Source organism: Salmo salar, chromosome 29, assembly GCF_965601325.2.
Source record: "Salmo salar chromosome 29, fSalSal1, whole genome shotgun sequence".
Classification (NCBI taxonomy): Eukaryota; Metazoa; Chordata; class Actinopteri; order Salmoniformes; family Salmonidae; genus Salmo; species Salmo salar.
In genome coordinates this window covers 14,875,225-14,890,000 of record NC_138319.1, presented here as the reverse complement: position 1 = coordinate 14,890,000, position 14,776 = coordinate 14,875,225, and the positions used below count along the sequence as shown (strand labels likewise).

The 14,776-nt window shown below is 47.4% G+C and overlaps 2 protein-coding genes across 21 annotated transcripts in view; one reads left to right on the top strand and one right to left on the bottom strand.

Annotated features, from left to right (window-relative positions):
• Positions 1–2,250, top strand: part of kif9 (kinesin family member 9) — a 17,484-nt gene extending 15,234 nt beyond the window's left edge. The window contains exons 18-21 of the mRNA XM_082970700.1: positions 736–915; positions 1,311–1,426; positions 1,678–1,782; positions 2,068–2,250. Of these exons, the coding sequence (XP_082826826.1) occupies positions 736–915; positions 1,311–1,426; positions 1,678–1,782; positions 2,068–2,166 (500 nt within the window). The 3' untranslated portion in view covers positions 2,167–2,250. The remainder of the gene's footprint in view (positions 1–735; positions 916–1,310; positions 1,427–1,677; positions 1,783–2,067) is intronic.
• A 903-nt stretch (positions 2,251–3,153) lies between these two features.
• LOC106590179 (protein scribble homolog) overlaps positions 3,154–14,776 on the bottom strand; it is a 104,521-nt gene continuing 92,898 nt past the window's right edge. For 8 of the 20 annotated variants that reach the window (XM_082970680.1, XM_082970681.1, XM_082970694.1 and 5 more), the window contains 13 exons: positions 14,588–14,707; positions 14,075–14,131; positions 13,673–13,846; positions 12,988–13,150; positions 12,126–12,342; positions 11,865–11,957; positions 11,503–11,685; positions 10,937–11,083; positions 9,494–9,633; positions 9,222–9,259; positions 8,671–8,745; positions 6,580–6,634; positions 3,154–5,325 (listed from right to left, as the gene is read on the bottom strand). In XM_082970680.1, the coding sequence (XP_082826806.1) occupies positions 5,213–5,325; positions 6,580–6,634; positions 8,671–8,745; positions 9,222–9,259; positions 9,494–9,633; positions 10,937–11,083; positions 11,503–11,685; positions 11,865–11,957; positions 12,126–12,342; positions 12,988–13,150; positions 13,673–13,846; positions 14,075–14,131; positions 14,588–14,707 (1,575 nt within the window). In that variant the 3' untranslated portion in view covers positions 3,154–5,212. Of the gene's footprint in view, positions 5,326–6,263; positions 6,294–6,579; positions 6,635–8,670; positions 8,746–9,221; positions 9,260–9,493; positions 9,634–10,936; positions 11,084–11,502; positions 11,686–11,864; positions 11,958–12,125; positions 12,343–12,987; positions 13,151–13,672; positions 13,847–14,074; positions 14,132–14,587; positions 14,708–14,776 lie in introns of all 20 variants that reach the window. The other 12 variants (XM_082970686.1, XM_082970689.1, XM_082970695.1 and 9 more) reach the window with 10 other exon arrangements.

The following is a 14,776-nucleotide window of genomic DNA, read 5'->3' as shown; positions in this document are numbered from 1 at the left end:
GCCACACCAGATACTGTTAATTTTGATTTTGACCCCCCTTTGTTCAGGGACACATTATTCCATTTATGTTAGTCACATGTCTGTGGAACTTGTTCAGTTTATGTCTCAGTTGTTGAGTCTTATGTTCATACAAATATTTACACATGTTAAGTTTGCTGAAAATAAACGCAGTTGACAGTGAGAGGACGTTTCTTTTTTATATATACACACACACGTGTGTGTGTATACAAAAATGATTTTAAACACAAGTACTTGAATATTAGAATGTATTTGGAATTACACTTGGAAAGTATAGGCATGCACTTTTGGAAAGTAAGCTGGTACAGTCCAGTAAATCATGAGCCTATAATTAAAACAAAGAGGGCAAGAAAATGTAGGCTATTACACCATTTATCATTATCACCTGTCAGCCGCATGAAAAATGTGCGAATGGACTTGAAAACGGGTGGTATACACTCCAAAATGTGGTGTGATGTGAACATTTAACATTTTGCCAAGGTAGAGATGACGGGGGGGGGGGATCTACTAAGCTAACATATGGAATTGTTTTAAGATGGTCATACCATTTGATGGGGATTTTTGTATTATGTTACTTAGATCGAGGGGCTGCAATTTACTATGGAAGCTCACACGCCATTGGCATTAAAGTAGAAACGCATGCCAATCAGAAAAAAAAGGTCCATTCATTTGATTGCTATAGTTGTATTGTGTGTGTGTGTGTGTCCGTCCCCCTAGGTCAGTTTGTAAGTGCGGAGGGGGTCCCAGTGCTGGATGAGGCAGAGCTGTCTCTGGCCCTGCGTCTGAGGGAGTTGAAGACTCAGTACCGGCAGCAGTACGAGGAGCTGCGCGGCACCAAGGCAGAGGTCAGCTACTGCCAGCACCTAGTGGACCAGTGCAGGACGCGCCTACTGAACGGTGAGCATTCAAACCCTGGCATCACACCCACTACTTCCGTTCTTCACACCAACTGTCATGTCTTATCATGGGAGAAGACAGTTGTTCCATGGCTGATTCTCAATAGACAGAGAAAGTTAGCATGAACCAGGACTCCTCTACCAGCCAGTCCCAAAATGCTCCCTACCCCTCCCGCCCCCTGACCCCTAGGTGTTTGCAGATCTGTAGGGGCTGGAGAGGTTTAAGCAGTGCAGTGGTGGAGTTTCCACCATATGTTGCTTCTGCCTTACAGATCTGCAGAGGGAAAAAAAGGGGCCAAAGGGAAGAAGTAGGCAGTGATTTGGGACCGGCTGTACCTCTCAGAAAGCCACAGGGTGATGGTCCCACATTGACAACCTGTCCCTTGTGTGTGTCAGAGTTTGAGAGCTGGTATAATGAGTCCTTCCTGATTCCTGAGGAGGTGCAAGCCATGCTGAGATCTGGAGGACCCATCAGGCCTGGACTGGTGCCCGTGTACAAGGCATTGGCACTGGTGAGTCTGACCAGCCCATAGGGCTCTGGTCAAAAGTATTGCACTATATATGGAATAGGGTGCCATTTGGGACATAACTGTGGTTTTAACAGGAGACCAGTCATTCATATTTCATGGTTACATCTGTGGTTTTAACAGGAGAGAAGTCATTTATATTTCATGGTTACAACTGTGGTTTTAACAGGAGAGAAGTCATTTATATTGCATGGTTCCAATGTCGATCTTAATATCTTATGGTGTTTTGTCCTCAGGAGGAGGATGAGCAGGAGCACTTTGAGCATCTGCGCTATGAGCTGCTAGCAGACAGTCCCAGTGCCATCTCCTTCTACAATGCTCAGAACAGGACTGTACAGAGGGTCAGTCTCGCACACACAAACACTGTCATTGTGGGGAATGAATGAGTAATATTGTCACTTGTTCACACACAGACCAATATAGCAGTATGGCTCTCACACACTAGAAGCCTGTTAGTTACCCCACGCACAAAGAGGCTTCTTCCCAAATGGCACCCTTATTGCCTGCACTCCTTTTGCTTGGAGCCCTATGGGCCGTGGTCAAAAGCAGTGCACTATAAAGGAACTATGGTGCTATTTGGGAAGCATCCAGAGAGTAAATGAATGTGTTCTGGTCTATCTGTGCAGAGGAACTACAGCAAGGCCATGTCTCAGACGCCAGTCCAGAAGACTACACCAAGGGGCTCTGGGAGAACCAAACTGCCTGCCATTCTCTCCGTCATCTGAAGAACTGCTTGATTCTATCCATTTCATCAATAATTGCCTCGGATTTGGGATTTGTCCTGAATAAAGACACACTGGCTACCCTAACATTGTTTTGAATTGAATCTACAAGTGATTGATTACTTCTATGGCAGTAATTTTAAAAATACACACCAGGATTCAAACCAAGGTCTTGCTGCATGGCTACCCTCATATCACACCCTGTGCCATTAGAGGACCTGCCATATGTCCAGCCTTTTCTCCTGTTTAGTCTCACCTGTTGCTTTCTAGCTTATTCAACTTGAAAACAGGAAGAAAAAAAGAGAGTTGTGCAACCTGCCTCATCACAACCTGTTTTACACCTGCAACTTAACTTGATTTTTTCCCAGTTTGGGCTCCACCCACTAATTTAGCTAATTAGAAGACAACCACACTTGGATTCTGAACATTCAACCAATTACGTTTGTGATGCCCTCAGAACAAGATCAAATAAGGAAACCTTGGGCTTGATTAAACCGAGAGAAAGAGGCTCGGCTGAAAATCTCTTCCTCCAGCAGGTGGCGTTTTGTTTCACCTACCAAGCAAGGAGTTCTTGAACGAGTGTCGAATTTGGTCAACCACAACAAAATGTATGAGCTGTGGACAACGACTCCCATTGTTAAGGCGGAGAGATGGATGGATATACTGACAAGATATGATTAAATCCTTTCCACAGGTTATCGACATTGTAGCGCGGTTGACATTCAAGGCACCACACCATAACAGGGTATTTTTTCCCCTCGAGACACTGAAGTCAGCCTAAATATATATTTTTGTTAAGATGCTCCAGGACAGAGCAGTGAGTGCATAAACATTGCCTTTAAATGTCAATCGCTATGGATTTAAAACGAGCCCCTTGACTGCGTGAGAAATAATAGGTTCACTGCAGGTTGTGTCGGATTCCTCATCAGTTTGGACAGATCACAAATACATGAATGTAGATTTTAGAATACAAAGACACAATGCAATGAATCAGCTTGTTAAATGAAAAGTAAATTTTATTGTTCCTGAACGACAAAATAGACTTCTTTGGTTGTACAAATTCACTAGTTACAGTCTTGGATGAGCTCTAACCCTTGACCCCAGCACTTCTGCCCTTCTCCTCCGACCCATTTGGAAAAACAACAGCCAAGAGAATTCAAGAGAGTAACCAAAAAAAGATCAAACAGTTCTGCCTTAAAAATGTAGTGAATCCCATTTTCTGGAAAGTTTTTCCTACTAAGAAAATCAGCCATTTGCAAATGTTATCAACCTAACTGAATTTCAGTCAGGGAGAGCAACACAGAAAACCATGATTAAAACGCGCTTCTCCAACAATGCCGCAATCAGATAACATCCGCAGCAGGTAAAGCAGAGGAAAGACAGATTGAGAATGATGGTGGAATGAGATTTCGAGAGGGATTAACAAAATGTTTTCTGCCTCTACAGGTTCTCACAGTAAAGCCAATATACATGCAGAGAGAGCGAGAGAGAGCAAGAGCGAGAGAGGGAGAGCTCCCCAGTCCAGACACTTGCTTGGTCGTGGCTTAGTAGACTGGCTCAGTTCCGACCGTTAAGTTTTGCTTTCCTTTTAGTATTTTGTACATTATTCACACAATGATAAAGGATTTTCAGTGGCGTCAGATTTAAATTAACCAAAGACAGATAAAAAAAATAAGCAAACACCTGCTACCTTCACCTGCCAAATCTGGAATACCATCCAGATACGAAAGATATGAGTGAGATTCACATTGACAAATGATGTCCACAAAAAGGGCTGGGAAAGTACCGTATAATGTCAATGGAGATGAAGCTGAAACTGAGTTTATATGTTCACAAATTGACAGGCATTTTGAATTAGAACTAGAGGCTCATCTGATTTCTGTCAATATACGCATGTCTGCTGGTCTCTCCAGTGTAGTTACATTCTCTAGAATGGGAATCTGACAGACTCCCATAAACCTGTCCTAGGACAGCTAGAGCTCCTTTACTCTGGTCCACTGATATAAACTGTACTGAGATCAGTTTCCCTACAAGAGTATGTGACAGCCTGTACATGTACCATGCTACATTAGGGACATTTCATCAGTCAGAACCTGGTTTAGGCCGGTGCAGCAACAAAGTGAAAACAAATATATTTATTGTCCAAAAATATTAAAAAAATTATTATAAAAAAAATAGCGGTTGCCTCATAGGATCATTGTGAATAATATGAAATCATATGCTTTGATGTCATTAGGATAAATAAAATGCTGTGCACCGTGCCATTGTTTGGTTGTACAGGGATTAACAACAATGGATTACAGGGGAGGCTTTAGATTAGAGTAATAAAACGCAAGCAAAATAAATTATTTTAAAAGATTAAAATGTTTTCGAAGCAGTGCAATCGAGATATGTACGTAGTGTTTAAAATGCATTGCACACGTGGCAGTGAAGGTAGCAGTATGTTCCCACCTCCAACAATATATACACTCCCCCCTTCCCAAAGCCCACTAAAAATCCTGACGTTTCACAATCTATTCACTGAAAACCTCCAAAATAGCATCTGAAAAGTTAGTATTACAGCTACACATTTCATATTTTTTTTTCTCCATTGCTCTTCCAGAACACATTTTTCTTTTAAAACTGCAAAAAAATCAAGAGGCGCAAAAATAAAAACACAAGTCGCCTGTTAATATAATTCAGCTTCTAAAACGCAAACTGAAGAAAAATAACCCAAATAAAAAGGAAAACTTTGAAACGTAATGCTAGCCTCACAGGCCCTCCTCCTCCCTGGTATCGGGAACGTTGGGCCTTGTGTTCATGCCAACTCATCCTCAGACTGTCAAGGCAAGACTGGCACGCAGGACACGGTGTGTGTGTTTGTTGATTATCAGCATCATAGTCTCTGCAGTGGTTACATGGGACGCATCTCCCAAACTTGTGAGTGTGTGTAGTGTATAGTGACTCAGCGCCACCTCTGTGTGTGTGTGTGTGTGTGTGTGTGTGTGTGTGTGTGTGTGTGTGTGTGTGTCACACCCGGGTCTCCTGCGGTAGGTGTGTGTGTGAGGTGTTATGTGGGCACGGCGGTCTCCAGGCTGCGGCGGCCCTGCCTCAGCTTGCGCTTGTTTCTGTAGAGGGCCATTTCCTCCAGCGTTGAGGTGGCAGCGGGCACCTCAGCGGGCACTGGCGGGCACAGACAAACCAATATCAGCATAACACACTGGCCAATGCCAGAGCTGTGGCCAGTAAGAGCAAGCTCTGCTTTGAGAGAGAGGAGAGGGAGAGAAAGCGTGGCTAGTCTGCCCGGTAACACCAGCGATACAGTTCCTAATAGGCAGGGGGCTGAGTGGGGGGGAAAGGAGAGGCTTGGTCCTGAACAGACGCAGTAACCTTAGTCCAACAACACCAGAAGCTGCAAACAATCCCATTTGGAAGTAGAAATAGCAAAAAAGTTGAATGAAGGAAAATGTATTAGAAATAATTGGACGCTCAATGTCTTGAAGGGGAAGTGTAGTATTTTACCAACTTAATGTTAGACGGTTCCTCACCCTGAAAGTAGCTAGCAGTGGCTAAAGCCTGCTTAAGTTTGTAGTGGGCTTTTTAAAGAATACGGAACCATGGATTAGTTTATCTCGGCCCATAGACTACTTTCAAGGTGAGGAACCATCTAAAATGAAGCTGCAAAATACCGAACTTCACCTTTAAGTCTTTGGTTTAGTAAATTTGAGTTCATGCAGGATCTGGATCAGCAGTAGTGTGAGCCTCACACACCAAACAATATGTACAGTACTGTAGCATGTTTGAAGGACCTAGCTACAGTAGCTGGTCGACACCTGAGGAATGGGTAAGCGGGAGAAGCCGTCAATGGTAAAGCAAACCCCCTCCCAACGTTGGAAAACATCCCATGCCCTGATATGGTTGTAGCCTCCACAACGACAGGCACTGTTACAAAAGGCTACATCGATATCAGGACAAAACCCATTCCCCATTCCATGAGCGAGAGAGAGAGAGAATGGTCCTACTACACAACACAACGCACAGCAGTTCACACAAACTCAGGCCAAAGTGCTCACACACACACACACACACACATACTGAAACACGCAGTGTGTGAATCCTACCAATAGGAGTTGCTTATCCCTGGAAGTCACCTGAATCAAAGGGATAAAAGTGATCAGGATAACATATTGTACATTATATGGGCTAGGGCTGCAACATTCTGGTCATTTCCCTAAAATTGCCAGGTTTTTCCAGATCCCGGTTGGGACTATTTCAGGAATCAGGAGGGAATAAGCAGGAAATCTGGGAATCCTCCAACCAGGATTTCTGGTAAACGTGGCCATTTAGGGAAAGTTAACGGAATTTTGCAGCCCTTGGGCTTAATCCTACTTAAAGTACCCTATTTACCAACAGACACCCTGACCAACTCACACTCACCGGGGTTGCTGGAGCCGTCGTCAATGAACTGAAAGTCGTCCACCGTGTCAGGGGACTGCAAGAGAAGGACACAGAGAGTGTGAGTGGATGAAGACCAGGGAACGTGGCCACCTTTAAACCCAGGAACACCTTCACCAAGTTGGGTTAGGGGACTGGCAGTGGGTAGGTCTTGACCCAGGCAGTCACTTTGGCAGCAAGGGAGGGGGGAGAAGGTAGGTAAGTTCCACCTGCCCACAGCCACCGCAGTCTGGTCAGGCTGATGTTAGGAATCAGGAAGTTAAAAAAAGGTACGGTTGTGTTAGTCCATCAGTTCCGGGGGTTGTTCCATCACCCAGGTACTGCACAGAGAGCAGCTGTTCACAGGCAAGGAACCATTACAAGACACTGAGCAGAACCACAGTCACCAACGCAGCAGAGAGAGTCACAGCCCAGCCCACTACACAGGTATCTGGACTAAGCACACACAGTAGCCCATCTTCGTGTGAATTCAACACTCATACATGCGTCCCGAGTCTCAACACTTCAGCACTTCCACACTCCCTGATTTAACCTTTAAATCCATCACAGGGAATGTGAAGGTGCACTCTTTGGGACAAGGGTGGAGAATCAGAACCCAACCATACAGGGTGCACACGTACACCAAGGTCAACACACATTGTTAAAGCCCACCAAATAGCAGCTCAGTAACCGTATTCCAGAGAAGTCCTGCACATTCCAGTGTCCCCCTGAGTTAGTGGGCAGCATATCAGTATCAGTGCAGCCTATTGGCCTCTTCAGTTCTACAGGATTTAGGTCACGAGGCACATCAAGACTAGGAAAGCTGGCTTCAAGAACATCAAATGATTAAATGGTGGAACTATTGGAGTATATAGCCATGTTATTTTAACTAGTTATTCACTGTATTTATTCCTCCTGTAATTATTTCTATTAATCTCTGCATGGTTGGAAAAGGATCCGTAAGGAAGCGTTTAACTGTTAGTCTACACCTGTTGTTTACGAAGCGGGTGACACGTTTCATTAGATTTTCATTAGTTCAGAACAGCATGTTAAATATAGAACGCTAAGGCCAAATTACAACAGGAGCAGTGGAGGAATATTTGGTGGTCTTTCAGTGTGGAAGACTGACTGAGAAAACATTTATTCCACAGATACTGTACAAAATAACATTCCAACACCCCCCCCCCCAACTCAGGAAATAAAGACTGATGGCAGTACAGACAACTACAAAATACTGGACCAGATCCCACCACAACAACTGAGACAAGTCTCCCTGGCCCCAATGGAACCCCCTGCTTCCCCTGTAGACTCCTCCCCATGCAGGCTGAGATCCAAGCTTAGGGAGACCTTATTCTGTTTAGCCCAGGAAGTTCCCATCGCCAATATGCTGGTTAGGTTAAGTGATAGACAGGAAAATTGTATGCACCAGGAGTCAAGAGCATGATAGAAGATCCCAAATGGAGGATGCTGTGTCGTTAGGTCTGCCTGGTACTGGGAGACGTAATTAGGAACCAGGAGAGACGGGGCTCAGCCTCAGCCATGGAGAGAGGGAGAGGAGGAGGGAGAGATGCAGTATCTGGGCAGTTTCTGATTGGTGGCTGTATAGCGGGGCTAAAATCACTGGTTGGTGAGTGTTGATGTTGCTGGGTGAAAGCTGGTTGGTTAGTTGGGTTGAAAATAAAGGTAAAAGGATTGGTTGGTGAGTGTTGGATGGTGAGTGGGAGAACAGGGATGAGGGAAAGCTTTAAGTGGAGGTGAGAGGTCATCCTGATAGGAAAGCCAGGGCCTGATTTCATTACGTGGTCAGTAGCTTACTGGTGTATTAGTGTATTAGCATGATTTTTCCAAGATCTATTCAACTAAATCAGAGGTAGCAACTAGCAAGCCACATGCCCCAAAATGGAGCAGTGGAGCAGGGGGAAAAAAAATCTAATCAGGTGGAGAGCCAAAATGGCGGCCGCTGTAGAAGCAGTGGCACCACCGGCCCTGTAAGGTCTGATTACTAGAGGACTAGAGGGGAGAAAAGGGGGGCAGAGGCAGCAGGGAAAGCCAAGGGGAGGGCTGGGGCCTGGGAGCTCAGCATGCAGGCAATACCTGGATGTCGTATACGGGTTTGGAAGAAGGAATGGCAGCAAACTGTCGGTAGTCAAACTTCTTTTCCGACAGGGACTAGAAGGACAGCAGAAAGGAATGAGGAAGAGGTCAGGAAAGAGGGAGAGAGTGAAGGAGGGACAGGGATGGGTAAAAGGGAAGAGGGAGAGGGAAAGTGAAGGAGAGAGAGGAGCAGCAGGTGGTGGATGGATGACTCATACTACAGTCCAGTGTGGCTTATGGAGGGAGAGGGATGTGATTGGCTGTGGTGATGATCCTGGCATTTGATTGGCTGTAGTGATGATTGTGTATAATGGTAGAGAAAAACCCATTAACAATAACTTCTCTGTCTACAAATAAACACACTTTCGATGGTGGAACATCTCTCACTGGAACAGCTACTTAAAAGATAAGGAAGGCAAAAGTTAGACAGTCACATTGTTATTCTCAGTTAAAATGACCTCTGGTTGTCCAAGCAACAAGACCCTAGATTGAAATAGGTCAGTAGAGACATCTCTATGAAAACACAAAGCAGGAGATAACTCGATCCTTACCAGTCTGCCTGGTGACGTCACTCCTCTGGGACTGAAATCTGTACAAGACAGAAAAACGAGGTGGGTTAGGACACTATTAGTCTGAATCCAGTCCATGACTGAGGCGCGGTATTGAGTGAGAGAGTGTCCCAAACGGCACCCTATTCCCTATATAGCGCACCATAAGACTCGGGTCAAAAGTAGGGTGCCATTTGGGATACAGGCATTGCGTGAGAGTGAATTAATGCAGGGGCTGAGCTGTGTGACATGACATGAGCCAGCCACCAACGTACCTTCCAGAGGGGTGGGGGATGGCGTGGGGGCGGGCGAGGGTGACTCGGCCAGCTGGTCCAGTGTGCCACGCTTCTTTCCCTCCCGAGACTTAGCGATGACCATCTGAGCCTTCAGAGCATCCTGCTCCAGAGACTTCATCCTGTTGGAGAGGACACCATCAGATAGAGAGATGGACAGGAGAGGGAGAGAAAGTGAGAGAGTGAATGAGAAGAGGGGAGCGAGAAGTGATGGAGAAGAGAGAGAAGTGACAGAGCCAGAGATGGACAGGAGAGAAAGTGAGAGAATGAATGAGAAGAGGGGAGAGAGAAGTGATGGAGAAGAGAGAGAAGTGAGAGCCAGAGATGGACAGGAGAGAAAGTGAGAGAATGAATGAGAAGAGGGGAGAGAGAAGTGATGGAGAAGAGAGAGAAGTGACAGAGCCGGAGATGGACAGGAGAGAAAGTGAGAGAGTGAATGAGAAGAGGGGAGAGAGAAGTGATGGAGAAGAGAGAGAAGTGACAGAGCCGGAGATGGACAGGAGAGAAAGTGAGAGAGTGAATGAGAAGAGGGGAGAGAGAAGTGATGGAGAAGAGAGAGAAGTGACAGAGCCGGAGATGGACAGGAGAGAAAGTGAGAGAGTGAATGAGAAGAGGGGAGAGAGAAGTGATGGAGAAGAGAGAGAAGTGACAGAGCCAGAGATGGACAGGAGAGAAAGTGAGAGAGTGAATGAGAAGAGGGGAGAGAGAAGTGATGGAGAAGAGAGAGAAGTGACAGAGCCGGAGATGGACAGGAGAGAAAGTGAGAGAGTGAATGAGAAGAGGGGAGAGAGAAGTGATGGAGAAGAGAGAGAAGTGACAGAGCCGGAGATGGACAGGAGAGAAAGTGAGAGAGTGAATGAGAAGAGGGGAGAGAGAAGTGATGGAGAAGAGAGAGAAGTGAGAGCCAGAGAGTGAGAGGACACTAAGGCACAGTGCTCTAATGGAGTGGGGAGGACAACCAGACAACAGCAGCTGTTGGGTGCTCCTTGTCCTGGCCTGCTGTGGCTCACTCAACCCAGAAATGCTCGTTAATAAGACTACAGTATCAAGACTAGCATGACAGACAGCATCCAGGAGAAGGACTACCTAGACAGGCCCCCAGCTCACAGACTGCTGTAGCCACACTGTTAGTACGACGAAAGATGGATTAAAACCAAGAGACGAGCGAGGGAAAGAGAGAGAGAGAGATTAAGACGTAGAATGTAACAAAGTAAGAGACAAAGCTAGCGACTGAGCAAATGGACGCAGCCAGCCAGGACGTGCAGAAGCGGTGACGTCAAAAGCACAGTTAAGAGGCACAGTCGTGTTGAGTACACTTGCTTGGACCCCTAAAACTCCCCCCCCCCCCCCAAACCATGACACCCCACAGCAGCACAACCCCCACATTGGTGTGTGGGCCTGGGCCAGTGGGTGAGGTGAGCAGACCTGAGCTGGGAGGCAGCGGAGGAAGCGGCAGCGTTTTGGGGCTGAGGGGGCGGCACGGTGCCCTGAGACGCCCTCACTCGCGACTGGTAGAGCCTCTTAGCCAGGTCCTGCTCATACTGCCTAACATCCTCCTCTAGGCCATAGGGCCTGCTCCCGCAACGAGGAGGGGGGGGGGGGACAGGGAGAAGGGGAGGAGGACAGGAATACGCACAGAGGGACGGGCGGATAGGGGACACAGAGAGAGGAAAAAAAGCAGAGATGGGAGGTAAAACATTGAAACGAATAGGAGAGAGTGTGTCAGGGGAAAACCAATGAGACCAGTCTAGCAGAGATGAAAACAGTGAGAGGGAGGAGATCAGAAGTAGATAGAATCTCTGACAATTCCATGAGGAAAAGATGAGAAGGAAACACAGAAAAAGAGCTTGGGAAGGAAAACAGGAATATTGGCCCCTGCTGTTTTCTACTTGGCTCAGTACTTAAATCAATATAGTCTATGTCCTTTTTTGTTCACACATATTCAAAATGTCATTTTGTGAGTGTGTGTGACGTGTGTGTGTGTGTGTGACCTTGCTGCCCTCCACATGGCCCTCTTCTCGGCCTCCAGAGCCCGTTTCTCGGCGGGGGACAGGTCCTTGTCTCCGGCCGGGGCCAGCTCTGGACTCTGCATCCTCAGCCGCTCCTGTTGCCTCCGCTCTGCCTTGGCCGTCCGGATGGGAGCCCCCGACTCTCCAGGGTACACTGGGATCAGACTGGAGGAGGGGGAGGAACACACAATGTCAAAACACACTGCTCACACTACACACTTCAGGAGACTCGGTAGTGTCATAACAAGTTTGGGAGATGCGTCCCACTGCAGAGACTATGATGCTGATAATCAACACATGCACAGGTATGGCTTAAAATCCAGGAAGTGTTTGGTTGTCTTTACCCAGTCATGGAGTTGGGCCGCTGCTGATCCAACCTGAAGCTCTCCTCTAAGGAATTCCTCTGGGAGTCTCCTTTACCATCCACTGACGAGGGCCTATCGGCACAACCATAAATAAAGGGAAGATTAATACGCTGAATTTAAAATAAAAAAACTCCACAAAATAATCTTCCATTACGCCAAACATACACATCTGATAATTATAATGAGCAATCAATTCATCTTAATTTAAAGTTAATTTCCGAACAAGAGAATAGGCTGTACCCTGAGCTGCCACAGTAGCTAGGGGGCGTGGCGCTGTAGCTGGGGGGCGTGTTATAGTGCCTGGGGGGCGTGGCCACGGGCTCCACCTTGTACTCCACCCCGTCCAGCAACACCTTGCCCGTGGCCTTCAACACTCCCATCTGCTTCACCAGGTCGTCCTCCTCCTCATCATCGTCATCCATCAGGTACTCCCGCGCCCGCTGCTCGAATCTCCTCTCTGGTTTGGTGGTGGTGCAGAATGAGTTCCATGAGGATGAGATTCATTAAAACCTCCGTGTTTCCCCCAACGCCAGTCTTCCAGTACCCCCAACAGTACGCATTGTTTGTTGTAGCCCTGAACAAGCACACCTGATTCAACTTATCATCTCGCCCTTGAGTTGAAACAGGTGGATTTATCAGGGGCAACATAAATGTGTGCTGTTGGGGGTACTGGAAGACTGGTGTTGGGGAAACACTGGTTCATCTGACTAAAATGAGTTGAGGCATTACAGCAACTTTCCCCAAATTCCCAGGTTTTCCAGAAATCCTGGTTGGAATATTCCAGGAATCATGAAGGAAAAAGCAACTGATTAAGTATCCTCCGAACAGGATTTCTGGAAACTTGCTGGAAATATGAAAACGTCACATTTTTTTCTTCTCCATTTAACTAGGCAAGTCAGTTAAGAACAAATTGTTATTTACAATGGCGGCCTAGGAACAATGGGTTAACTGCCTTGTTCAGGGGCAGAACGACAGATTTTTACCTTGTCAGCTCGGGGATTCAATCTTGTAACCTTTCGGTTACTGGCCCAACGCTCTAACCACTAGGCTACCTGCCGCCCCTAGAAGTGGGTGAAGGGTATTATTTGGCTGGCTGACAAACCTTCCTCCTCCCTCATCTTCTTCAGGTCATCTGCTCCCACCAGGGACACGCGGCCTTTGGGCTTGCTGTCGGGCGTCTGCTGCTTCATGTCGATCTCAAAGTACTTCTGTCTGTCCCTGAAGGAGCGCTGCTCTGGGCTGTCTCTGCCCCCGGGAGACGGAGTCTGTGGGGGAGGGGACCGTCGGGATAGGAGGGTTAGGATGGAGGCAGAGCAACAATCAAACATGACCCACACCGCCCTCTGGAATGGCCACGGGGACCAAAGACGACATCATTTAGGATTTGACGTGCAGAACGTGAACACATGCAAGATCCCACAGCAATTATTTCCAAACATGCAGATTTGAGACAAACCAACATTTCACCATTTTGAAGTGAGAATGATCCGTTTTGAAGAGGAAGTTTTTACAGTATATTCAGCACAGTATTCATTGTTTGTCAAGCAGTAGGTGGGGAAAAGAAATTAGGCAGTTGAATCACAACCCGACACCACTAGCTACGATTCATTCTGAGAAGGATGATTGATTGACAGGATCCTAACTCTGACACTAAATGTAGCACCGGCACCCCATCTCTATGTAAGTAACAGTGATATAGACACTGCCATCACCACCAAAGCGAAGGGGACCGCAGCTTGATCTGAGCCCGATTACGGGTACCCACGGCGGGGGGGGGGGGGGGTTACCTTTACGACCATGTCCATTGAGGCTCTGGAGAGGCGTGGCACTGCTGCCAGACTCATATAGTCCCGACGGTCAGAGGAGAGGGAGGGTCGGGGAGAGACGGGGGCTGCCAGACCTCCACCCAGTCCTCCGTCCCCTTCTACCTCATCCTCAAACACCTCGTTGTTCAGCTCAGGCTGAAAGAGCCACAGAAGGTCGTCACGTGACCGGAGTGTCAGCCCAACGGGATATGACTAACTGCCAACGTCACTTTAATACAGGTTTTTATCTGCACTTCCTGGAACACATTCCGGTCTGTGTTGCCATTCGAACTCATTCGACATCACACAGACAACACAAAAACACACTGATGGTCATTAACGCTGTACCTACAACATGTATTGTGATTTGGTACAAAGGCTCACCTCTGGAGAAGGAGAAGGCAGGTTGGAGTGGATGTTGTTCCTCTGGCCATACAGGTCCTGTTGGTGGACGCAGAAGAGAAGTGTGTAAGAGGGAAGCAGCCATTGGAACGGCCCAGTCGTCACACAGCGAAGAGGCACAAACGTAGAAATAGAATCATAGATTCTATTTCCATGGATGCAAAGCAGGCAAGGTGATGAGGGATGGTTGAGATGGGATTTAAAATGGATGGGACTTCTCAGCACAGGAGCCACAGGCAGCTGATGACGGAACGATTGTTTTCAGAGGGTGAATTGTGAACAGCAGCACCGGGACGACAGAGCTGCCGCTGTGTACAGTACAAAACTAATGACCACAAACGACTGCATTTCAACACAGTACGGACCACAGTTACAGGCCCAAACGGGGGTGGGGGACCTGCTTTAGTGGGGGGGGGGGGGAACAACCAAACGGTGAAGACGACCACCACAGCATGCTTGTTGGGACCCAGTGCATGGGCGGGGCAACCTGCCTACCTGCAGCGGCGGCTCCAGCATGGCCAGCGAGTGAGGCACGGCGGCAAACGCCTTGTATGCCTGCTTGGGGTTCAGGGAGAACTCATCGATCGTGTCAGGGGAGGGGGCACGAGGCTGCAGCTGGGGGGGGAGGGGGGGCAAGAGAGGGAGGTCCATGAAGTGGGAGGAGCCATAGGGAAGGAGGAGGAG